A 27,002-nucleotide genomic window follows, 5' to 3' on the forward strand; every position below is an offset into this window, starting at 1 on the left:
TCAACTTATTCATCGACCAGATCATGAAGACCCTTTACAAATACAGCGGTGGGGCAATCAGTCCAACACTATCAATAACAGACCATGATTACGCCGATGATGTAGATATCTTGGCTGAGACTGTAACAGAAGCACAGCTCATGATAGACGATATTGCTGCTAGATCCCAAGCTACCGGACTAAAGATCAGCTAATCGAAAACAAAATCAATGCGCACCTCTGGGCTAGATGAAACTCCGATCACATTAAATGGCATCCCAATCGAGGAGGTCAAGAATTTCAAATATCTAGGTTCCCTAATAAATCCCAAGGGTGAAGCTCTAAACGAAATACAAAACCAAATCTCTGCCGTCTGGGCAGCATTCATTCAGCTTCGGAAGTGTCTCTGGCTACAAAATAAAATCTCCCTTCGAACAAAGCTTCGGATATATAACGTGTTGGTCCTCTCTCTACTTCTTTATGGTTGCGAAACGTCGCCCCTCAGAGCTCGGGAAGCTAATGACCTGAACGTCTTCCACCTCAAGTGTCTATGCTGTATTCTTGGCCTGCGTCTCTAATGATGTCATCAAAAAAAGATGTGGTGATATACCATTTGTCTCAGATGTTGTCGAAGCGAGACAACTACGGTGGTTTGGGCATACACTGTGCCCACCGGATGACTCGTTCAGCAGCTGTGCTTGAAATGCCAACCCCTTAAAAACTGGAAGAAGCCCGGAGGGCAGAAAAAGACATGGTTATCGAGAATTAGAGGCGACCTCGAGCCATTGGGAGGTTTCAAGAAGCACGGGCATCGCTGGAATAGACAATGGATTCAGTTGATCAAGCCAGTCGCACTTGAAAGATATCGTTAGAGGGACACTTGTTGGCAAATTCTGGATGCCACGATGGACCTGGACAAGGCTTGAACGTGACCCAAGTACAAGTAATAAGTAAGCAAGTGTAAGCACATTTCAAAATGAGTGATAAGAGAAGGATTTCTTTTGTTGCCTTCCAAAGATTTACGGACATAAATATTCATCATTATTCAATGATTTTAACAAACTCTTCCAGAGCGAGAAGCCGCTCTTCATCATATAAAACCAGTATTGGAGCTGCTGATCCATGAATTGGCAATGAGTTTTATGAAAGCATCCCACGTCAGAAGGACGTGTGCGTTAGGATTGGACCCTGAAAATGTGACCCTGAATACCTTGCTTTGGAAGAGGTATATCTTGGAATGCTCACCTATGAATCTCTGGAGACGTTGCAGTCAGACAGAAGAACTCCCACTGACGACCTTGCTATTAATTTTGTGTATGAGTCAGCCTATTGTCTTTAGGTTGAGGTGATTAAGCAGATACAGCAAAAATTCGTATCCGACGACGAAATGTTCGTATACGCTGATCTTTTAGACCCTGTGATGGCCACCGACTCGGCAGCTCCAACAAAACTATTAAAATTTCTTCGCAAATACAAGCTTCCGAGTTGGAATGCTAAAAGCATTCATGACGAATGATGGGAAATGCTGATCTCAGACCTCACCAAAAGTACTGACACTTTGGACTTCTGGAGAAAGATTTCCTAGATCAATACTCCCACGGGAAGTCAAAGATTTGCAAACGTCATGGTTGTGATTTGGTATTTGTTTTCGCTACCATTCTCAAACGCCGTAGCTGAACGTTTCTTCAATGTCCTAAAAACATCAAAACTGATTCACGGAATCGTTTCTCATCCATCTCCCTAAATACTGCGATGCAAACGAAGGTAGGGATGAGAAGGATGAACCTTTACTCTGAATCGATTATCCTGGACCAAAAACTGACCAAAAGAATCATGTCGGTCAAGGTAAAAGCGACGGTTGAAGAGTGTCAAACACTAGTTAATAGGGATCGTGAAGCTCTTGTTTCCGGAGCTGATGCCATCGCCGACATGTAGTGGTAGCTGATTTCCATTGTGTCCCAGTACCCCAGAAAATTGTTGTTTGTTTTTTCATACAGCATTATATATTATAGTTAATTGATAGTGTGTTCAGTGCATAAGGGTGACTGATCAGTTTTTGATCAAATGTGGTGAAAAACTGAACAAAAAAGGATTCACAGCATCCACAGGTGTGGTAAGTCGTCAAGGGAGAGAACAAACTGATCCATAAAGTGTTTTATGTATTTTTTTTTCCAATTGGTGTAAAGGAACCGCAAGCTATTAAGTCCTCCAAAAACGTTGGACTGGTTTGCCCTTATGGTTGTTTTATCCCAGTGTAAGTTAATGACACGCTTTTTTAACTGTTCAGGAGGAGTTCATAGATTTTGTAGACATCAAGGAATACTTCAGATTGTTTTTTCCTCTGATTGTTTCTTAGAGCACTTACAAAGCCAACAACCTTGTTGAAATACGAATGTGGATGAAGGTTCTTCTAGACATACAACTGGATGTAAAAGTGTCAACCACTTTTCTATTCAAGGGAGGTTTGGCTACCAAAAATAGTTGCCTCAGTTGCTACTTTGGCTCTGTTTGCATTGCGCTTCTGGATGTGCCTATTTATATAGTCTGGGAGGTTGGAGTTTTTTCGTTTTGATGGAAACGACCAGAAGGGACATGTCTTTTTTTCCTTTTTTTTATCCTGTATTCGAAAATTTTCATATGTATACTAAAGTTGATTTTTGATTCGCTCTAGCAACCGATCTCGAGAAGATAATCCTAAACTGATGAAAACAATTCAAATTTAGGAATAATGTGCTTTTCAAATTTAACAGACGCCATATTTGTAGCTTACTAGGCTTTGAATAAGTTGAAAATTAAATTTTTTTTCATCTGAAAAAAAAGAAAAAGAAATGTTATGTAATATACAAAAACTGATGGCAAAAACGAAAACAATCCATTTCCTCCTCCCTCCTTGAGTGAAAAAACAAACAGGAAAAAATGAAGGCAATAAAATCCTAGCTATACATAATATATGCTAGCAGTATACACTATTCTCAGTAATTTTTTTTTCATAAGATACAAGTGTGATTTGTATGCTAAACACGAGTTGTCCCATTTTGTAAATATGTTAATGACCAAAGTCCCATATGGTTGTTAACGAGAAAATAGATGCCATAATCAGCAAAACGACTACTGGGCCTCAGAAAATATAATTTGTATTACCCAGTTATGTTGTCTATGGAGTCAGAAGCCCCTATTTTTTTCTCTGAAAGGTAAATATGAAATGAAACGATTAAGATATTTCAATTGAAAAGTTATTTCAATATCTATTTTTAAAAATGATTTAGAGACTAGATTCATTGATATGAAAAAGGCGTGTATTCATGATATTCAGATTCATGATGTGAAAAATGTTTGTTTCACAATTTGAGTACAATATATCACAATGAGCTTACAATTTGAGCATTTCAGACACCCCGATTTTATGTTGAAGGATATTAGTAAAATGTGCAAACATGCAAATTTATAGCCCAAATTTGTTTCTAAAGTAACGAAGAAACTAACGAAGAAACCGGTTTGTTCTCGAATTTTACGCATCGCAAACTTGAAAAACTGGCGTATAGTATACAAGTACCGGAATTTTTCATGGATAAAGAGCCAGAATCGCTGGTATTATTCAAAACGATCACAAATTAAATTAAGAAAAAACAAGTTTTTTCAACTGAAAGTAAGGAGCAATAAAAAACTTAAAACGTACAGAAATTATTACGTATATAAAAGGAGTCGTCCCCTCCACTTCGTTTTAAGTTTTGATGTTGCCCAAACCGGTTTCTTCAATAGTTACTTTGTTATTTTAGAAACAAATTTAGGCTTTAGATTTGCAAATTAGGAGGTGGGTAAAGTATAGCGAATCTGTATGCAAAATGTGTTAGGTAAAATTATTCTGCATGTTATGAACCAAGAATTGTTATTGACTTCAAACTGTGCAAACACTTTACCCCCCCCCCCCCCAAATGGGCAAATATATAGCCCAAATTATATATTTCCCATTTATTCTGTCTAGAGTATGTCTATGCCTAGAGTATGGTTTTTAAAGTACAACCACAGCCCCTCCCCCTGCCCATTCAACGAACCAGAGTTTTGATCTAGTCGAAATGTTATAATTTTTGGCCAATTTTGGAGAAAAATTAACTGGAATAATAAGTCATAATTTCATCAAATCATCTGGATATTTCTTCACACATCATTTTGTTGTCAAGAAACCAAAACAGAACAAAATTTGTTCTCAAAGTTCTCACAATAGAATATACAGATTTAGGTGATTTTGAACCTGATTGTATGGATTAACCAATATTTCTCATTTCTTTATTTTCATAATGACTTCATGGTCAGTTAAAAAAACGTAGCAAATTTGGGACACTCACTTTTTGAGCAGACACCCTCACCCTCCTCCCTGAGAATAGATCTTGGTGACAATCAAGATTTTAAAGATTTAATTTTCTAAGTACAAACTGAAACCTACAGGAACCGTTACTCACAATGTTTTAGTCCAAAGAATATGCAGGGAAACTTTCAAAAAATTTGAAAAACATTAAAAGAAGAATAAAATAGCCTTTACAGACGTTTAGCTCAACCAGGCCTACAAATAAAGACTTTTCTTGGGGGAGAGAGGAAGTCATAGCCAAATGAAGGAACAAGTTAAAACAAAACGGAGAAAGAAAAATACACCAAGAAATCAACACAAATATTCCACGAATCAATGAATCCAAAGGATAGGTTAAGAAAATTGGGAAAGATATAAAAGAAGAATAAAATAAACTTTACAGAGGTGTTTACTCAACAGGCATACATATACTGGGTTCTTTTTTTTTGGAGGGGGGGGGGTTATAGCAAAAGGGAATGAAAAAGTTAAAACAAAAAGCAAAATAAGGGTTCTAATAGTTCTGGGAATTTCTTTGTTTAGTGAATTTCCCAGGGATGTAGCCAAATTTGTCCCAACAACGTTTCTTTTTAGTGTCCTTTTTCTTTTCAATCTTGAACAGAGGAAATGTTTAATTTGGCCTAATTGGCAAAATAATTCAGGGTTCAGCAAGACCGCAGAAATTGTTATTGTACGAACTTCTAGTTTTTCTAAGAATGGGTTGTTATATGATTATTAAGATTCAATTTAGAAGAATATTTTATCTTGCATATACCACACTTATACGGTTTCTCCCCAGTGTGCACTCTTTGGTGCCTATTCAAACTGCTTGGATCAGAAAAAGCTTTCTCACATTTATCACACTCAAACGGTTTCTCACCAGTATATATTCTTTGGTGATGAATCAAATTGCTTGAATTAGAAAAAGTATTCTCACATGTATCACATTTAAATGGTTTCTCACCAGTATGTAATCTTTGGTAATGAATCAAATTACTTGACTGAGAAAAAGTTCTCTCACATATATCACATTTAAATGGTTTTTTCCCACTGTGCACTCTTTGGTGCCTATTCAAACTGCTTGACACAGAAAATGTTTTTTCACATATATCACACTTCAACGGTTTCTCACCAGTATGTATTCTTCGGTGCTGAATCAAATTGCTTGAATAAGAAAAAGTTTTCTCACATATATCACACTTAAACGGTTTCTCACCAGTATGTAATCTTTGGTGATGAATCAAATTACTTGACCGAGAAAAAGTTTTCTCACATATATCACACTTATACGGTTTCTCACCAGTATGTATTCTTCGGTGTTTAATCAAATTACTTGACTGAGAAAAAGTTTTTTCACATATATCACACTTATACGGTTTCTCACCAGTATGTAATCTTTGGTGCTGAATCAAACTGCCTGACCAAGAAAAAGTTTTCTCACATATATCACACTTATACGGTCTCTCACCAGTATGTATTCTTTGGTGCTGAATCAAATTGCTTGACCAAGAAAAAGTTGTCTCACATATATCACACTTATACGGTTTCTCTGTCAGCTTCTTATAACTTAAATGACCAGCCTTCTCTGTCAGCTTCTTCCCCTTCACAATTGGTTTTTGGCCAAAGAGTTTTGGTTGACCCACACCATCAGAACTGCACACAGTAGAATGAATTATCTCTATAGTAAACAATTATTTTATTAAAATTAAATAAGGTTAAAACGATTCAATAATCAGACATCATAGCAATTACAAATGAAAGGTGAACATTCTACAACTGATACCTGTTTGGTATCTAATTGCCAACCAATTTCGAAAGAAACAAAAATTAAAGAACGAAACTTGAAATTAATTTCACTTCATAGACCAATTAGAATTGGAATAATAATACAGAAAATCTTTATCGGCTTTACAACTTGAAAGTCATATGGGATTAAAATTTTTTTATTGGTTATAATAAATAATTTCCATTTCTACCCCAGTCCCCTAGTTGAACTTACATCCAAATTGTATCATAAATACCCTTTGAAAACTAATTTAAGAGCAACGTTGCATAAATTAGGAAGGCAAGTGTACCAATAAACTCACAGACAGCAGAAAATAACTATGTAGTTCTAAAAATGGAAATCTAGCAGGGAAAAGCGTCCACCATTCCCCCTTTCATCGTGTTTTCCGGACAAGGTTAGGTTTAACAAACTTGAAGTTTAGACTAAATAGACGTACAGCTTTCATTTTTAGCCTATAAACATCATTTATAGACTTAAATGTATTTTTGGTACTTGTGTATTATTCAGAACACACTCAATAAGTGAAGCTAGGTTCTTTCCGGTCAACTGTCTAGGGTTAAACGGAAAGCAGCTCGTCCGCGATTGGGATGAGGGACCTCATAGAGAGAGACTGAGAGAATTTATTTAAAAAAACACAAGAAAATACGTAAAAAGAAAAATTTTCCAAAAAGTATTTTCCAAAACTATAAAACAAATTACTTATCAAAGGATTACCCTAAAAAAGAAAAAAGAAAACATAAAAAAGCAAAAAAAAGTCACCACTTGAGGTCCAGTACTAAACTAACCTAATATAACAACACTTTTATGCACTATTTCCCTACTTTATTTATATATAAAAAAAGAAAATCATAAATTCCAAAACAATGGCCCCTAAGCAGCCCACAAAAAGTAGGCCTATCAGTATCTTCAACTATATCAAAAGGAAGGGACTCCCTAATAGAAGGAAGAACATGGCGAATCGAGAATGCAGACCTTGTAGACCTTTTAATCGGTTTTCTAATCGCTGACAAATTCTTTGTCTCATATTCAGGCTCATCTCTCAAACACACCAACCAAAAATTCAGGTGCGTGTTTATGCAATATATCAAACATAAATAGCGCCATATAAAAATTAAAAAGACCTGAAACTGGTAAAGTATTAATTTTGTATAACTATCTCTAACTCATATTCGATTATCACAATTCACAAGAACCCGAATCGCCGAATTTTGGAGAGCACGTAATGACTTCAAATTTGTTCCAAAAGTAGATGACCACACCGGAAAACAATAGATCAAATAAAGATGGACAATAAAAAAATATATCACTTTAAGTATGTTAAATAGGAAAACATATTTCAACTTCCTCAGAATCCCTGCATTCCGAGGAATTTTAGATAATATACATTGTATATACTTTGAGAAACTAGGAGTCTCATCTATTATTACTCCAAGATATTTCACAGATGGTGCACACTTCATAAAAAAGACTTAACAGCAGAAAACATAATAACTGACATCGTTTTTGGTTGCCACATTGCACTTTATTTTGGCGCTACCATAGACAACGTTTGGGTAATATTTGTATAATAGTTTGAATTCAAATCGAATAGTTGTGGGCATCAAGTATTGGTTAATTGTAGAAAAAGCCAAGACAGACCGTTCAATTGAGAGAGAGAAAATTCTGGCATTAACCCCCCCCCCTCCCTTATTAGGATTGTATAAAAATTATGTTAGTTCATTTATTAATAGATAGATATGTCTGTCTATTATCCGTCCATGCGTCATACCTAGGGCAGTAGAACTAAGGTAGATAGTCATAGAGCTAAGAAAGTCATAGAACTAATAGTTTTCCAAGTGTTTGGTTAAATGGCACGGGTAAACGGTGGGAGTAACTGTGCCTCTTATTGGACCAATACTTGCTTGTTATCTTTTAGCAAGTCACACCTGCCTAGTCTCAGGTAGGTTGACCAAGAATTTAAAACTGATATAGGGCCATTAGATTGCCTGGAATGAGAGGTAAAGGCACGCCAACCTATGGTCATAGGCAGATTGAACCAAGAATTTAGAATTGACACAGGACCGTTAATTTGCGTGGAATAACATGCAAACAAGCGTCTAAAGTCAAAATTGGGCCATTCTGCAATGAGTTTCAGGCAAGGCAATTCATTCAATTTTTAAACTTAGACAATTGCAATAATAAAAAAGTTAATATAGACTTGTGTATCTAAGCCTGTATTTATATTTGTTTGTTGTTTTATCTTTATCTGGTCAGTTTGTTCATTTTTCTTTTTCTTTATACTCTCCGCTTTTGGAGGTCAATATAATGCTTGAATTTGAATTATGTTATGTTGTTCACATGGCTTGATATATATGTTGATGTTATGCTTGTACAATTTACAAAAACTTTTATGTTTGACAAAATATTTCCTTTTTCAAACTAAGTTCACAGCACTACTAGTTTCAATTATACCTTCGTCATTGCTGTCTAAATTTGGAGAGTCTGATTCTGATGTTAAATTGGTTATTCTGGATGCAGTACCCACACGCAGCAGTTGATGCTCAGATAAGTGAATAGAAATAGAAGTTTCTCTGATCGTTTCAATTTCAACTGATGAGGTATCTCCAGTTTCAACAACAAAAACAAAAAATAAACAAAGAGACAGAAATTAATAAAAATAGGATTAAATATTGTCAATAACTTACCAAGAAAGAATGAATTCTCACAATATAAAAAGAAACTGACTACAAGCATAAAAAATGACACTAAACATCAGACCTGAATAAATCTAAGCATTATAGTTTGATGGAACCGTGATAATAAAAGGTAATTTGATTAACAGAGACCCAGTTTCAAGATTTGGCACGTTATTCACAAATTTTCATATTTAAATGATAGCTAATTAATTTTAGGTAATAGAAATAATTAGATGTAACTTATTTATATTTATTGAGAACTAGCCTCTGGGGACTGGATAGGCATAATAGAAATTTATCAGCACTTCTACCTTTGGCTTATAAAAAAAAAAAGAAAAAAAAATTGTAAAGCTCTATAGTTTCACAATCACACAATCATCTTTTGAGTTTATAATTTCGTCTATGCTGCTCTAGTTTCTTAGGGACTCCTGAAAAACTTTACTGTGGTGTTATGGAACTACTAAAAAAGCCCATATTCACAGTGGCGAAGGCGCTGTTGCAATAAAATATAAGGTATTTATATCATAAAAGCGGGTATGAAGTTACGACGTTCTTTTTCTATTTAAACAAAATCCTTTGTCACTAGTCTCTTTGTGATTATTTGTCTGTTTTATCAGCATGGGTCTACTCGGATACCAGGGTGGGGTAAAACACACACTTCCAACAAGTTATTTTTTGGGGGGATAAGGGTAATGATTTAGTGAGCACAAAAATCAAAACAACATCAAGCTATAAAAATCAATATGTTTACAAATTTTAACCAGTATCATATGTTTTCAATCCCCTTTTGAAATTCACACAGAATCCTTAACCCCCAACGGTTATTTTTGAAAAGCGTTTTCATACTTCAGGCTACTATGCACCATCGTTTGCTCTTTACTAAGCTGCAGCAATGATTCTATTCTTCTTGTTATACTGCTCAGAAAGGACTTTAAAGGAATGCACTGAGTTTCAAATGAGAATAAAAAGTACTTTTTGTGTGTGTTGGCTGTATGTATGGCTTTTGCATACTTAAAAAATTTTTTTTTGTTTGTTTCCTATTCTAGGGACTTAAGCTTCATAATCTTGTCTTTTCCATGTAGTTAATCAAATATTGCGATTTGCCAATAATTTTTTTTTTAATGGTAAGTTTTCAAAGAAAGTTAAAGAAAAGAAGATTGGGATGAAAGTAGATATATGATTAATGAAAAGGGTGTGAAAAATCGATATTCGTCACTTAAGAGGTTTGTCAGCAGAAAATAAATGGTTATAATTTGCAATTTTATATAAAATTTACAATTTCCTTTCGTTATGGTTGGTTAAAGTCGTCATTATGGACTTGACCAACCTCAACTGTTACTTGATTAGCTATGCTGTACCTTAGAGCGATTGTACTAATTTTTTCATATGCTAATTTATACTAAATTTACTAATTTATATATACTAATTTTATTTTGAAAACAATAATAAGAATACAAAATCAAATCACAACTTTCTTAAAGTTATAGAGCCGTACTAAGCCAATGACCAGCACAATTAAAGTCATACAATATTTCAAACTTAAAACGACTTGAAATAACAATCAACGAAACAAGAAAAGAGGAGACCCAAAACAAATAGGAAATCATGCATCTCAAAAGCTCAGACTATCGTTTGTGCTTAGGTGGCAACGTTTTATTTTCTGGGTGATGTGTTCTTATTTTTCATTACACCAACTAGCAACAACAAATACTCAAGGCTTTTCAAATTTAACAAATATCATACTTTCCATGAATTTCCATGAATATTATATCTTTCCATGAAGTATACCTTACTATTTTAGAAAATGACGGGAATTATGTTGTTTAAGTTTATGGATTTTTTTGTGAACAAACAACTTACATCAGAGTTGGACAAACAATAAAACTTGATAAATGATTGTATAACGTCCATGATGCCCTGGGATGAAGGTAACTCGATTCTACGAGCTCCAGGTTTGTGACTCATAGCATGTGGGACCGCAGTTTCGGAGATGTACTCTCTATCACTGGCCTTGCCTGCTACTGGTATTTTCTTTTCTCTTGAAATTTGGCATTAACTATGGCATGTGTGGATATGGCATGTAGTAAATCAATTCTTCAGCGGAATATGAGGGGTAATGGAATATAAGTATTTAAGTTGGGTTGGGCGAACCGTGAATTAGGGAATTTCCCTTTTCAAACTAATTTTAAACCGCTATTATTTTCAAATATACCTTCGTCTTTGCCACCCAAATCCTGGGAGTCCAACACAGATGTTAAATTGGATATTCTGGATGCAAAACTCAAAGGCTGCTGTTGATATTCACGTGATACAGATGAAATAGAAGTTCCTTTGATCGTTTCGACACTGTCTGGTGAAGCATATGCAACTTCTGTAACAAAACAAAGTAAGAGAAAGAAAACAAGCAAAGTATGATCAAATATTCTCAATAAGCAGTACCAAGACATAAAAACAGACAACAAATGTGAAAAAGAACATAAAATATAAAAACTGAACGAAGTCAAGCATGATAAATTGGTAAATAGAATTTTCACAAATTAGAATTTTATTCGCAGATTAAATTCGGGCATTGAATAGGGTGCAGAACTTGAATATGTGTGTTTTAAGTCTAAAATCATTCCAGTGTATTTAGCTAGCTAACACAAAAGCCTTAACTTTTAGATGATTCTTAATATAATTCAGAAGTATTACATCGTTAACCGTTTTTTCATAAAAAAAACTTGTTTTTTACTTAATTTCTTTTTTTTCAAATAAAGCTGGTAAATCTGGCTCACTCTCAATGAAAAATTCCCTCCCCTTACGGAAACTCCTCCATGGAAAGTTCCTCCCACAAAAGTGCTATAGTTCTATTTGTGATACACTTGTGGGCTAGTGCATGTAGAGTATAGACACACATTGGTCTTAGGGGGAAGGCAAGAGAAGCTAACTTGGGGGAATAGGTGAAACAAATAAAAAGTGAATATCAAACCCAGTTTCTGTAATTTACAGAAGGGGATTACTCTGTACCCATTCTACCTCATTCTGCTTGTAGTGATGAGAACATGGATGGTTCGTGTTTCGTATTCGGATTTTTCTGACAACTGTATTCTAATCTAGCCTGAATCAGTCAGACTGACTTTTTCTCAACTGGATTGGGAGTGATTTCCTCGTTGTGTATATGTCCCCCTCCCCCTACTACTTTTTTAAATGGGAAACTGAATTTTCTAAAAATGATTATGCTAGTAAAAATAATGAAAATTTGAGTGATGACACTTTTTACAAGGAAACTTCTAGGAAAGAAAAACATTGGTCTCTTGAAGCATCTATAGTGCTGCTTTAGCTGCAATAAGAATTAAATTTTAATCTAGGGCCCAGGAACTTGTTTTGAACCTTGTCCAGTTGCTTCATGAATGGAAATACTCAGAAAAATGGTGTTTCTTTTTCTCTATCTTTTCCTACAAGATAGGGCTATGAAGGCTCAAATAAGCAAATCCTTATTTTAAACAAAAATAGCTTAGGTTCAGTGAAAAAACTACATGGTAGGTATACTTCAGAAGAAACTTGACCTTCAACTTTCTTCTCCTGGTGCCAATACCTGGAGTGCCATCCTAAGTTGTCTGCAATGCCAGATTATGCCACTGACATTACTGTATTTAGGGAGAGTGGCTTAAACATCAGATGCAAAATTTCATTTTACATCATTTTATATTATGAAATATCTTCAAAAAAAATTTCTATCAAAGATACTATGATAAGAAAAATCTCAAAGCTCATGTGCTTTAAGTAGTTTAATTTTTTTCGCATCTTTTTTTCTTACTAATAATATTGTTATAGACATGACGAAAAAATAGTTTTCACTTCTTCCATAGAAAATTCTCTTCCTCTCTGACTTACTCGTATAAATGCTGGACATTCTTTTATAACTGAATATTTATAATGACCATCTCGCTATTTAAAATTTTGTTTACTTGACTTTTGTTTAAACTGGATTTTGCTAGAGTTGTTTATGGAAGTTTCTACTGCCAATAGCATTATCTCTTTAGTGATTTGCAAGCACGATAAATAGAGTGCTGATTTGCATAGTAATTTTGTCTTTCATTTAAAAACAGAGGTCTATTTTGGGGGCATGTTTGACACTGACTGAATTGTTTTGTGTTTAACACTTAAATTGCTTTGATGAGTTTTCCAAAATTCAGAAGGCAAACTGAATCTTACTATAAAAGTTTAGTAATGCTATTCGAAAGCTTTATATAATGATAATAATACATTTTCTGCTGGATTTACAACATTGGAGATAAACAAGCCGAGTGAAAAAAGAAACACAATCATCTATAATACTTACTATTTGTTACTACAGTACAAGACAAAACTAATGTTCAATTTTACTTTAGAACTGAAACAAATTCTTTGAATAAAAGTTGTAAATTTTTTATATAGAAATTTGCAAATTCCAAAATTTGTAGGAATTGTTGTCTACAATACATTGCATAATTCCAAGCCCTTTTGACTTCACCAGTTTCAAATCTTAAGATGATGAATTTCTAGCAAATTCTAATTTGTTCTAGTTTTTCCCAATAAAATATTGAAACTGAATCAAATGTATGGGTAATAAAATATTACCCATATATTTGATTATATAAAAAAAACAAGTACTTGAGATGTACCTTCACTGTCAAAACACATGGAGCCCAATTCCTGGGCGTCAGATTCAAGCTTACAAGGTCCTGAAAAGCCACAACCCACAGGAACATCTTCCCTTTTAGGAGACAAAACATAGGTTGAAAAGTCAAAAAACTCCTTATTGTCACTTGGTAAAGCCTCTTTTACTTCTGAAACAAAGTATAACATAAAAGAGACATCAAACACATTCATCAGAAAAGCTTACAAAACAAGCCCAACTGCTTCCCCTTTTCAACAAATTATCCCAAAATAATGGATAACAATCCTTACAAGGACAGAAATCATACTATCTTTGGCAAATAACCAAAACCAAATCTCAGGATTTAGATTTTAAAAAAGGAATCCTATTTTAAAAAAGGAATTCACATTACTTGACTTTGACTTCTGGCAAAAAGAAAGGCTCGTAAAATGTTTCAAAAGCTCCCATCTCAGTCAACAGCAATCTTTTATAAGCAGTCATGTGCTAAGGTGAAACTAATTTGTAGGAGAGCTAAACAGAGTACATGGCTGAATTTCAGCTCAAGTATCAGTTTTAGAACCCCAATTTCAAAGGTCCATAATTTCATTAGCCAACTAAATAGTGGAATGGAATGAGTGGAATGATGACCGTAGATATGATATCATTCAGGATGGATATCCAATTGTATCAGATAAGAAGAAGGCAGATCTGTTTACCAATGTTTTTAAAAATGATTGCTCAGATTTTCATCCCAGCCGACCTCCTTTTTGTAATCTCCCTCTTACCTGTTCTTATAAGGGTACTCTGATGAAACCTTTTTCCCAAGATGAATTTTGTGTAGCACTTAATTCTCTTAACATCAAGTCTTCCCCAGGTTATGATGGTATTTATATGAAGTGGATTCTTGAGTCCCCAAAGGTGTTTCATACAGCCCTCTTAAGTCTTTATAATCTTATTTGGTCAAGTCAAAAGTTCCCAGATGCCTGGAAGATTGCTCAGGTATTCTCAGCTTTAAAACCTTCTTATTCATCTAATGATCTCAAGTCTTACCGTCCTATATCAGTATTACTACCTTCCTTTAGTAAAGTTCTGGAAAGGCTTGTCTTATCAAGAATTGAGTGGTTTTCTGAAGTCAACAATCTCTTTCCTAGTGAACAAACAGGTTTCAGAAAAGGACATAGCTCTTTAGATAACATTACCCGGCTGGAAATTGATGTTTGTAACTCTCTCAAAAAAAGACATGTCACAATGGCTGTTCTGTTTGACTGGTCGAATGCCTATGGAAATGTAGTCCACAATAAATTATTGGAAATCCTAATAAATCTTGACTTCCCGTATCCTTTTATAAGTTTTATAAAGTCTTTTCTAACTGATAGATATTTTTACGTTCAAGTAAATCAGTCTAGAAGTGAGCAATGCCCCATTACGAGAGGACTTCCTCAAGGTGCAATATTGAGTCCTCTTCTATTCAACTTGTATGTTTCTGAATTTCAAGTATCTCATGCATCATTTGGCCTTTATGCAGATGATTTGATCATTTGGAAGTCAGGAAGGGATATTAGCCTTCTTCAAAGCCTTATTCAACAGGATATAAGTCTAGTCCAGAGATTCTCTTTAGCATTTGGCTTCCCAATATCAATCAGTAAAACTAAAGCCATTATATTTACTAATGGTACTCTAGACCCTCCTAATCCACTGACAATTTTCTCAAGGGAGATCCCATATTGTAATTCAGTGAAGTTACTTGGTTTATTAATGGATTCTAAAATGCAGTGGCATGAACATATTAATTCTTTGAAATCTCTGATTATTCAAAGACTTTGTATTCTAAAAAGACTTGCTGGAAGTAAATGGGGATGTCCCCCAAAAATTATTTTGGATTTTTACAAATTATATATTCGTTCAAATATAGAATATGGGATTCAAATACTTTCAGCTCGTCCCCCATCCTCATTCAAAATCCTTGAATCTTTACAAAATTCTGCTATTCGAATAGCTTTGGGTGTGCATAAGCATACTCCTCTGTCAAAGTTAAGAACACTGTCGGGATTGGTGTCCCTAAGTGAAAGAGCATCTAGTCTAAGGATAAAGTATTTCTCGCAAATCCAGGCTTATGGAGCCAAGCATGCTGTATATGCACATACCTTTGCTGAGAAGTCAGCCTGTCCCAATGCCCATTCATCATGGAATCAGTTTCAACTGGAGGTCCCAAACTGGAATCAACATTCACTTTATGCATATCCCTTTACTGAGGCCCCCCCATGGGAAATGAGTCCTCCAAGCTGTCAAGTGGAACTTATCTCTATTAGTAAAGATTTGATTCCTAATTATGAGATCCAGACTATTTTGGCTGAACACATCTCAAAGGCTTACCCCAACTATAGAAAAATATATACAGATGGATCCGTCCAGAGGGAAAGAGCTGGAGCAGGAGCATGTATCCCACCCCTGAATTTGAATATTTATTCTCCTCTCCCATTGGGATCTTCTATCTTGTCTGCTGAATTATGTGCCATCCGCCTGGCCTTGGATGCTCTTATAAATTATAACATTGAATCTGAAAATATACTCTGTCTCTCCGACTCTAAATCAGCATTACTACTGATCCAAAATATTAATAGAATTGCTAATGACAAAGATTTATATAATATTAGAAGACAGCTTCTTAATCTTAAGATCAAGGAAAATGAAGTTTATTTTCAACATGTTCCTAGTCATAAAGGTATAAAATATAATGATATGGCTGATTCTCTAGCAGCAAAGGCTTCCATGTTATCTCCTAGTCCTTCCTCTGACCTCAATTCACGAGATATTATCAGGCAAAGATCCAAAGTTAATCACAGTACATTAAAATTATCTCCATTTCATACAAGATTAAATACAGTGCTATATTACCGGCTGAAATCAGGTGCCCTACTTCTAAATAGCTTGTTATTTAATTGGAAGCTACATCATTCCCCTTTATGCCGAATCTGCTTTTCAACAGAGGAAACAATCCAGCATATTTTATTTGATTGCCAGGCTCAGAGTGAGGAGACTGTTGCTCTTAAGCGTTTCTGCTCCTTGGCTAAGATTCCAAATACTTATACAGCTATCCTGGATTCTAACCTGCCATGGGAAATTGATCGTAAGATATTTAAGGCAGCAATTGATACCTTAAAGAAGAGAAATATTGTTTAATAAAGATTAAAGCTTGAAGAATTCAATTTTTAAAGGGACACGATTTATCCATAGTTATTGATTGTGCAGAAGAGAGCGGGAATGAGTAGGAAGAGCCGTATTGGTACCGGCCGGCCTAGTGCCTTAAACTGCTGGGGACAGGTAGCTCAGGTACTCGCACTTCCCACAATCAACAACAGTGTATTATTGTTCATAATCGTATATATCCATTGTTCGCAGACTGGAGGAAAACAGCGCTTCCAGTAGCTAGTTTTTCTGAAGAAGAAGTCAAAGAGGTGAAAGGACTTGTTGTTAGTCCATATACCTCCCTACAATTTTTGGAACTGGAACTTTGTTTAAACTGGGTTTTGCTAGAGTTGTTTATGGAAGTTTCTACCTACGATAGCATAATCTCTAATGATTTGCAAACACCATAAATAGAGTGCTGATTTGCATAATAATTTTGTCTTTATTTTTAAAAACAAAGGTCTATTTTGGGGGCATGTTTGACACTGACTGAATTGTTCTGTTTTTAACACTTAAATTGCTTTGATGAGTTTTTCAAATTTCAGAAGGCAAACTGAATCTTACTATAAAAGTTTAGTAATGCTATTCCAAAACTTTATATAAAAATAATATATTTTCTGCTGGATTAACAACATTGGATATAAACAAGCAGAGTGAAAAAAGGAACACAATCATCTATAATACTTACTATACAAATAATATATAAAATAATAATAATATATATAATATATGATAATACTACATTTTCTGCAGCATTTAAAACATTGGAGATAAACAAGCAGAGTGAAAAAAGGAACACAATCATCTATAATACTTACTATATAATTTAATAATATATATATAATATATAATAATAATACATTTTCTGCAGGATTTAAAACATTGGAGATAAACAAGCAGAGTGGAAAAAGGAAAACAATCATCTATAATACTTACTATATAAATCAATCAATGAATCAAATGGATGGGTAATAAAATATTACCCATATATTTGATTACAAAACAAAACAAATACTTGATATGTACCTTCACTGTAAAACAAATGAAGCCCAATTTCTGGGTGTCAGATTCAAGCTTACATGGTCCTGAAAAGCCACAAAAAGTACCCACGGGAACATCTTCCCTTTTAGGAGACAAAACATGGGTTGAAAAGCCAAAATATTCCTCATTATCACTTGGTAAAGCCTCTTTAACTTCTGAAGCAAAATAAAATAAAAGATATATCAAACACATTCAACAGAAAAGCTTACAAAATAAGCCCAACTGCTTCCCCTTTTCAACACATTGTCCCACAAGAATGAATAATAATCCTTACAAGGACAGAAATCATACAATCTTTGACAAATAACCAAAACGAAATCTCATGATTTAGAGTTAAAAAAAAGAATCCTAAAAATTTTCCACAGGTTATGTGGTCTAGAGGCTAATCAGTTGGCTAATTATAAATCTAGGATAAAAAGAGCTGCAAAACACTTGTTGGCAACGTTGTTTTTTCCTTTTAATGCTAATCCCAATTTTCGTTAGAGCCAGATAATGGAACAATTAATTCCATTTTTTGCATCTTCAATTCATTTCTTTCAAATTAAATTTTTTAGAGCTTCCATTTGATTTTGAAAAACAAACACATATTTAGGAAAGAAAATAGATACCCCACTTACTGTTTGATAGAAACATTGAATTATAGCTGATCTTATATATTTTTTTTTGAAAATCTTATATTTTTAAAGAGTTTAAATTGACAGAAAATATAACCTGAAGGCAAAATCACAATTATTTGACAAAAAAAAAAGACTTTTTCAGTTCAAACTATCATCAGATTCAATGGGGCTTAAATCTACGATAATTATTGGTTAAAATCAATAATAAAACAATGTTGTGAAAATAATATTTACAATAAACATAAGAACAATATTTCTTGGAAAATGAAACATGGAATATCTTTAGTAGGCTAACTATTAGATAATCACGCTTAGCTATACTGAAAAAATACCATGTATTTATGAAATAAAAAAACAGTATTTGCCACATAAGTGAATACGTGCAGTGGGAAAGGGGAAGTTGAATAAACTCTATTCCCCAGAAAAATTGCAAAAAAATTTGCGCACCCCTCCTACTCAAGATCTGTTTACACAAATATATAAAACTAGCAAAAGCTGGACATCTCTTAATATGTTTAGGCAAATTGACAGAATTTTGACAAGTAAGAAAAATCAGACTGAATTATGTGCTTTTTGCCAAGGAAATCATATAAATATTAAACAACAAGAAAAAATAAATACCGCAAAAAAAAATCAACAGTTTTTAGGTTAGGTACCAATAGGGGTACTCAGTTACCAAGAGATAATTTGTGTGGCTGCTCCACAAAATAAATTCTTTGGTAGGAATGAATTTTTTGTATTGCAATTATTATTTATGCCTACAAACACGAAAGAGTAAACTGTTTCCCTGAATTGAAAACAGGAAAGATTAAACAGGAAAGAGTGAGAAAAATTTGACACCCAGAAGACTCGTTCCCCAAACTGGAAAAATTATGGAAAAACTTTTGTGTTGTAAAATAGCCCTTTCATTACCCTCAAGTCTTAAGGACTAGATCCAAGCTCTTCGAGTATGTTCCTTCTTTTTGTTATTTTTTTGGGGAGAAGCTTATAAGCAACAGGAAGAAAGAGAAAATATTTACTAAAGCAAAGGAGCTTTATTTTTATTTTGTTACCACAATCTATTATGATAACTTACCATTTTTAACAACAGAAGTCTCAGGAATGGTGATAGGTTCAGCCATATTTGGAATTTCAGACACCTCCATAACATTCACTCTGAAATAAGTTAATGCCATTTATAAAACATACCATTCTATCAATAGAACTTGGAAATGGCAATCCAGTTTTATATTTTTTTTTCGAAAGCTGCAGATTGTTCTGTATTCACTGTGATGTATTTTCAATTTGGTATTTTGTTCATTTATTCAGAACCTTAACAAATTGTTCTTTTATTTTACTTTTATGTCTTCAAAAAGTATGTCTTAATGTAAAAAAAAAACTTTGACTTTTTATTTTTTATGTTGTTTTTTAGTGCCTTTAATTTTGGAGTAATGCACATATGGTATTTGTAAACAGCTAAAAGGAATTTAATGGCCAGGTTTCCACTCAGACAGCATTGACACTATTGATTAACAGAACTATAGTAAGGTAAAGAATTTTGGTTTACTAGAAAAGTGATGCTTTAGAAACAATCAGAATTATATTCTAAACTAAGGTCCAGGAACTTGTTTTGTGCCTGGTTCAACTACTTTATGTATGAAAATACTCAAAAATAGGGTGTTTCTTTTTCTCTTCCTGTTCCTACAAGATAAGGCTACGAAGGTTCAAATCATTAATTTTATTTTAATTTTGAACAAAATTTGGTACTCGTTAATTATCCAGAAAACATTAAAAAATTCTGATATGTTAAATCTCAGAAAAAAAATGGTCTAACTGTCTGTATTTGGACCCAATTAGCTTAGGCTCAGTGGAAAAACTAAATTGTAGGTTTGTGTCAATCAAATATTGAATATAGGGTAAAGGCACCAATGATTTGACTGCGCAATTCTGGAGCCAATGTCAAAATTTTCTTTCAAAACAGGATAACTCTGCTTAGTCATGACTTGGAAAACCATCTCTTGAAGCCCTCATTATATTTTGACAATGCGAAACATGGACACCCAGATATGAAGAAGATATTCAATTCAATCAGTTTCCTAATTTTGAAAAAAAAATGAGCTCTCAACAATTTTTTATAATTTCACATTACTTGCTTTTTTTCGATTTTTTGCAAAAAATAAGTTGGGAACAGCACCAATGCATCAAGATACATCTGATCTTGTGTAAAATGTAGCCACATTGGCTTTTTCTTAATAAAATTAAGATAAAATGGTAAGTAAAATTATATTGATAAAACTATGTTCGAAGTGCTAAAATTCTTGTTTTACGCAATGAAATACCAGACAAACTAAAAATGTTAGTTCAGCCAAATTCATATGTAGATATTGACTTCTATTATGAGATTCATTTCTTTTGAGAATATCCTGATATAACCTTGTCAAAATTTTTGACAGACAGCAATAGGCCCTGTCAAATATAGGTGACTCTAGTCAAAACTTCACTGAACATGTAAAATACATAAGAAACAATTGGTGTCAAAATTCAAGGGTCCTCTGATGAAAACATAATTGCTAAATTTATGGGTACTTTCTCAACAACAGGAGATTTTGATGATTATTCTTTGTAATAACATTTCACATGAAAAAAAACATTAAAAAAGTTTTTTTTAATTGTGGTTTTACTGATTTGATTCAAAATTTTTCTGTCATCTGAGGAACTGCCATAATTTGAATTTCAAATAAATTTGAAGCATACCATCTCTTTATAATAGATAATAGATAAGTGTATTTCAAAAGCCTAAGGGCCATATACACACAACAATATAAATAAATAACACACAAGCAAGAAAATTAAACAACAGTACAAATTACAAGCACGCACAGAAACAGAATGCAGCGCGAAAATATCTAAACTAACGACAAAATAAGTTAATCATAAAAACGTTTCTTCTTACTAAGGATTAACGGACTTTTCCCCTTTATTAATAATATTTTCACTCTTAACAACCTATTCTAAAAATATTGCCAAGGACCCCCACGCTTAATTGGTCGTCCCATAAATCTTCCGCTTTCCCGATTGAAAGAGAGAGAAAAAAAAGAAGAGAAAAAGAAATTCTTGTGTTTTGTATCCTATAACGGGAAAGAGAGAGCACTTCCAATCTTGATGGAAAGAAGTTGACTCTCAACTAGGATTCAACGGAGGAAATTTAGTGTAATTCTATTCCGGGAACGTGGAGAGAAGAAAGGATTTGCTTAGGAAATTCTCCAGATCTAGGCCTCAAATTATTAAGACTCGCTGTCTTTGTGACTTATAATAATAATTCATATTGTGTCTTATAATAATAATTAATAATAAATTATTCCAGAAAAAAAAGCCCGTGGGCCATAGGAAAATTACATAATACACAAACAACAAATTAACTACATTAAATTAAAACTATTTAAAGAAAACGCTCCCGATGCACCGCTGCAATCCTGACAAACCTTGCTATCCTTTTGATACTCAGGAAATTTGTATCATTCATTCTATCTACCATCCATATCTCATTCAATTTTTCTTCACCATACATCTCACGCCTCCAATCATTCAATTCGACACATTCACACACAAAATGTATTAAACTTTCATCCTGAGATCCGCACATAGGACAAGCAATAGATACTACCTTCTCCCCTTTTCTCCCTTGATACTTTCTTTTCTCCCCAATCAAAAATCCATTTCCCCTCCAATCCAAATACGCCTTCAAATCCTCTCTACTTAACCCAACCTTCCAAAATACCTCCTCCCCCCAACTCCTCTTTATCTGTTTATAAAATTTTAACGACCCTGAACGATCCAGACTTGCCCACCATATCTGTATTTCTTGATTCTTCAATCTCTCTTGTACCTCCCTTATTACTATTTCCTCCATACCCATAATCCCCTTTCCTTCATTCCACCATTCTCCTAATCCACACTTGTCTAAGATGTCCTTAATCTCCGCCGGTCACCCTGTTTTACTATTCTGTCTCAACGCCTCTAAGTAAGCTGCCTTTGCTACCGTAAATCTCTGCATACCCAGTATCCTAACCCAATATCTCACCATGGTCACAAGCCTCATAGATCGCAGCGATACTAGCCCTAAATCCCCCTGGATTACCAAATTACTAAACGAATCCCATAGTCCTAACATCCTCTTATAATATCTCATATTTCATATATATATTTTCATTAAAATTTATTCCAAAGCTGTAAAATACGAAATGTTTTCTCTGAACCCCTCCCTAAATAGCATGGAATTCTTCAAGGAACCTAGTTAGAACCACTCTAATGTGTTAATATGTAGATGACCTAATTATCCTTGATGTATGTCATTGAACTATTAGAAATAACCCTACCCATGTTTTGGACAAAGCTAATAATTTGCACATGAAGGTAAATTTCAATAAGTCAAATATAAAGAAAATAAACTTCTTAAAATTCTTGAAATCCACTCTTGTTTTCTTAGACCCTGTCCCACCCAATATGCTACTGAAACATGTTAAATCCCTTGGTATCGCAAACTTCAAATAATCTTAAGTAGGAGATGTGTACTTAAAAAATTTTGGCCTTTCCAGACAGAGGATAGTAAAAACTAATTTTTTTTATAGTGAATTAACTTTGATTGGCTTTGAAATGGCCAAATGTTGACAACACTTTCAATATGAACAACAAAGAAATCTTTGCTGGGCCATTGAAGCTAAGAAGAAGTGGGCCATTCTAGGTAGCATTTATAGAGACCTCTATCACACTGTTATATCACACATTATATTATTGAGACCTAGGTCACACTCCATTTGGTTATCAAATTTTATCCCTATACTTAGGGCAATTTTTACAGTTTGTTTTTGCTTCTACTATCTGAATAGTGTTTTACACATTTACTAACTAAATAAAGTTGAAGAGAAAAAAAAATAAAGCAAAAAGAATAGACATGTCAAATGCACCAGGATCCACCCACAAGTATTTTGACACAGTTCAAGTTGGGTTTCAACTTATGTCAAAAACAGGTAACTTTATTGTTCTGTTGAATTTGTTGGTCAAGATGCTCCAATTTGAGAAAACCAGATTTTTGTACCGTTTTCTGAAAAACTCCAAACTTATAATAATAAAAAAAAAAAGATTTGTTGATGTTTTTTCTAGATACTGAGACCCTTTTCAAACCAAGAGTCATTAAATTAAGCCTTCCAGAGTAGTGTTTTTGTTTAAAAAAAATGTCAAATTCTTGGTATCTTTACCTTATAGAGTTGGTATTTGGTTAGGTCATGTTAGATGAGGTATTTAATATAATGTGTTCTGTGCAGCCTGCTTCAACCCTCACCACAAAACAATTGCCTAGTCAATACTATTGCTATTTATAATGGATAGTGTTATTGCAACTGCAGCACACAACTGTAGGGGAAAAATAAGACAGAACAAAAACCACTGCTATCAGAGTTCCAAGATTTAAGTCTATTCATCCTGAGCCTGTATTATTTATGTGTTGCACAAAATAATACCCATTCATAGAAGGGCTCAGGTCAGAATTCTGATATTTTGATCAATACCAAATTCCCTCCACCCCATCCTAGATTTTGAAAATATCTTTCATGGTAACTATAATGAAACCTCTGCTTTGCACTTTCATTGAAAGCAAAACCTCCATGAAGAAAAACTTTTGTGAACTGACACCCCTCATTACACATTTTGGTCTCATGTTTAAAAATGGAGAAACTACAATATTCATATGCATTTACTGACACAGTTACCAGATCTTATCATAACAAATCCATGCAGATACAAATATGACAGTGAAACATCAACTTAGCATTGGATTTTGAATAACATGGCAGATTTTTATCTAAGTTATACCATATATTAAGGGGGAAAGGATTAAGAGCATAGGAATCTTTATCATTAATGGGTAGATATTTTAAATGCCTGTTACCAGTATATAATATATAATATAAGCATGATATAGTATATAATATATTTCACTATTATTATTATTGAACACTGTTGTATTTGGAAGCCTCTTTGTTGAAATGAATTTTGTGTAGTGCATTGATTTGACACAATCTAATGTGTTGTTTTTTTTTTCAGCTTTCAGCATCAGGAGTCAGGGGCATATCACTCACTTGATGTTGCTAAAATTCCTCCTCCCTTTTACCCAATATTTTAATTCAGTCTCCCTACATTCTGATGTACTTTTGGAATTATTGGATTTTTATTGGAATTCAGTTTGGATCAGGACTTTGTTGTGATGCTAAAAAGATTGTTTTCTGCTGGTAAAGTAACAATTTTGTTGTTCACTTGCTGTTTACTTTTCTGGGGAAGACTTTGTTAGATCCTGCTGATTACTGTATATCTAATGAACAGATATCTTGGCTTTAAGACTGTGGTTTGTGATTTATGTTCTATACAATACTTTTTTAGTTAGCCCTTTTTTAAAATTATTATGCCATGGGGGATTGATGAGCCACTTGCCATGGGCAAGAATGAACCAGTGGTTGATCATGCTCCATAGCTTGCTTAGTACTTTGATTGGCCTACCTTTTACTTATAGACTTACCTTTTACTTGATGGCCTATAGGTCTACCTTTTACTTATAAGCCTATAAGCTTACGTTTTACTTACTGTTCTTAATTATTGTTTTTTTTAGGTGATTGAAGAATTTGTGTCATATTTTCAATTGTTGATTCTAGAATGAGAACTAAAGGCTTGACTCCTCCAAATATGATGAAGAAGGCTGTCCTAAATTTTGTTGAAGGAGCAAAACTACAAGATACAGCTTGTTTGTACTGCATAACTCATTCTACTCTCTTACAGTACCAGGATGAAGATGCTTTCTGCCCAGACTAAGGAAAAACCAACAGGATATTCACCAGAGAACAAGAAGGCTTTCTCAGCATGTACCTGGTAACAGCATCCAAGATGCATCAGGGTATGACAAAAAGACAAGCAAGGAGGCTAGCTTTTGAGTATGCTTTCTCTATTGGAGCAACAGTTCCCAAAACATGGAAGGAAAACAAGCTTGCTGGAAGGCCTCAGAAAACAAAACATTAAGATTTTCCTTAGAAAGCCTGAGCCTACCAGCCTAGCAAGGGCTACCAGTTTTAATAAGCAGACTGTGATGGAGTTTTTCCTGAACTTGAGATCAGTGTAACAGAAGAACAGATTTGAGCCACACAAAATTTGGAACATGGATGAGACCAATGTCACAACAGTTCACATTCCCCCCAAAGTTTTTGCAAGTGGGGGAGCTAAGCAGGCAGAACAGACTACCTCAGCTGAACATGGGCCTCTGGTAGTAGTCACCCCTGCAGTCAATGTACTCAGGACTTTCATCCCCCCTATGCTGGTGTTCCTTCAGGCTAATCTTAGGCCAATTATGCTCACTGGAGCATAATTGGACAATTATGCTCCAGTGATGCTCCACATTCAGGACAATTATGCTCACTGGAGCCCTGACTGTGTTGATTAGCGCAACAGATCCCAGTGGCTTATTTGTTACATTCCTGGACCACCTCAAGAAGTTCTCAGGTTGTAGCAGAGAGAAGATTTTGCTAGTTATGGACATGCATGACTCCCTTATTTTGCTTTCTTCTCTTCAGTTTGCCAAAGACACTGGCATAGTTTTACTCACTATCCCCCCCCACACACACACCCGCAAGCAACAAACTTCAGCTATTAGATGTTTCAGTCTTTAATTCATTCATGGCTTATAACAGGGCCTGCAACTGTTGGATAATAAACAATCATGGAAAAGTAATTGATATTTACAACATTGCTAAGATTGTAGGAACTACTTTCCCAAAAGCATTTCAACCCATAAACATCAAGAGTGGTTTCCAGAAGACAGGGATCTGGCCTTTCAACCTGCAAATGTTCTCGAAAGATTCTTTTTTGGCAGCCCACATGACAGACAGAGATGACCCTTCTAGAAGTGAGCCAGCAACTCTTTCTGCTGATCCTTTGAAGTCTCACAGCTTGCTTTTTCAATTTTTATCCCAACTCTACTTTACTTATTACAACTTCTTACAATAATTTTGATCCCAAATTTACCCTCCTTTAAAAAATAGTTTCAGTTGCAGATTTTTAGCTATCACCTACGTTTATTTCCAAACCGAGACATTAACGTAAAGTACAAGGCTCACATTGAGCGGTGAAAACTTTACGGAAACACACTTTGCAAACGACTTTACGGACGGCATCTGAGCCGTCTTTTAGGCAGTACTATTGCTCTGCTTATGATTGGGCTAACTATAACTATAGCTATAATATAACTATAGTGTGTTTTCCATTATAGCAACAAGTCATCTACAGCAACTGCGGCTAAATTTGAAAACGAAGATTTCTTTTCGACATTTGTTTAGGGATTTCGACGAATGTGATTGCTAATATCAAAGAAGAAATGATTTATTAAAAATCGTTTTAAACAAATCGTTTCTTCTTTTACATGGTTTTTATAGAGTATCAAGAGCTGCCACATATCTCTCGAGAAATTGAAAAATTTGAACAAATTTGCTGCTTTGTTCTTCAGGTGTCCTAACGGCAATGATTTGTCTCACTAGGGTCTGCAGCGTCGAAAAAATTCACAGTTTTTTTGTTTGTCTTTTCACGTTTTGCTTGCTGCAAAACCATAGTTAGAGTGTTTATATTAAGTAAGATATCTCCCTTGACTGCTGTTATTGACAAAATGCCGAACACTCAACAAAGCTGCTATTCGTGAATGGGAAGAGAAATGACTTGCTATTTTTCTTTTCTTCACATTTTCTTTGCTTTT

At 34.3% G+C, this 27,002-nt stretch overlaps 1 protein-coding gene across 1 annotated transcript in view; it reads right to left on the reverse strand.

The window, feature by feature from the left end:
* LOC136041964 (zinc finger protein 271-like) overlaps positions 1-27,002 on the reverse strand; it is a 184,777-nt gene that overhangs the window by 63,764 nt on the left and 94,011 nt on the right. Inside the window, 3 exon segments of the mRNA XM_065726782.1 lie at positions 5,094-5,996; positions 10,992-11,150; positions 13,423-13,587. Of these exon segments, the coding sequence (XP_065582854.1) occupies positions 5,094-5,996; positions 10,992-11,150; positions 13,423-13,587 (1,227 nt within the window).

The sequence above is a fragment of the Artemia franciscana genome, unplaced genomic scaffold, assembly GCF_032884065.1.
Source record: "Artemia franciscana unplaced genomic scaffold, ASM3288406v1 PGA_scaffold_52, whole genome shotgun sequence".
Lineage (NCBI taxonomy): Eukaryota > Metazoa > Arthropoda > Branchiopoda > Anostraca > Artemiidae > Artemia > Artemia franciscana.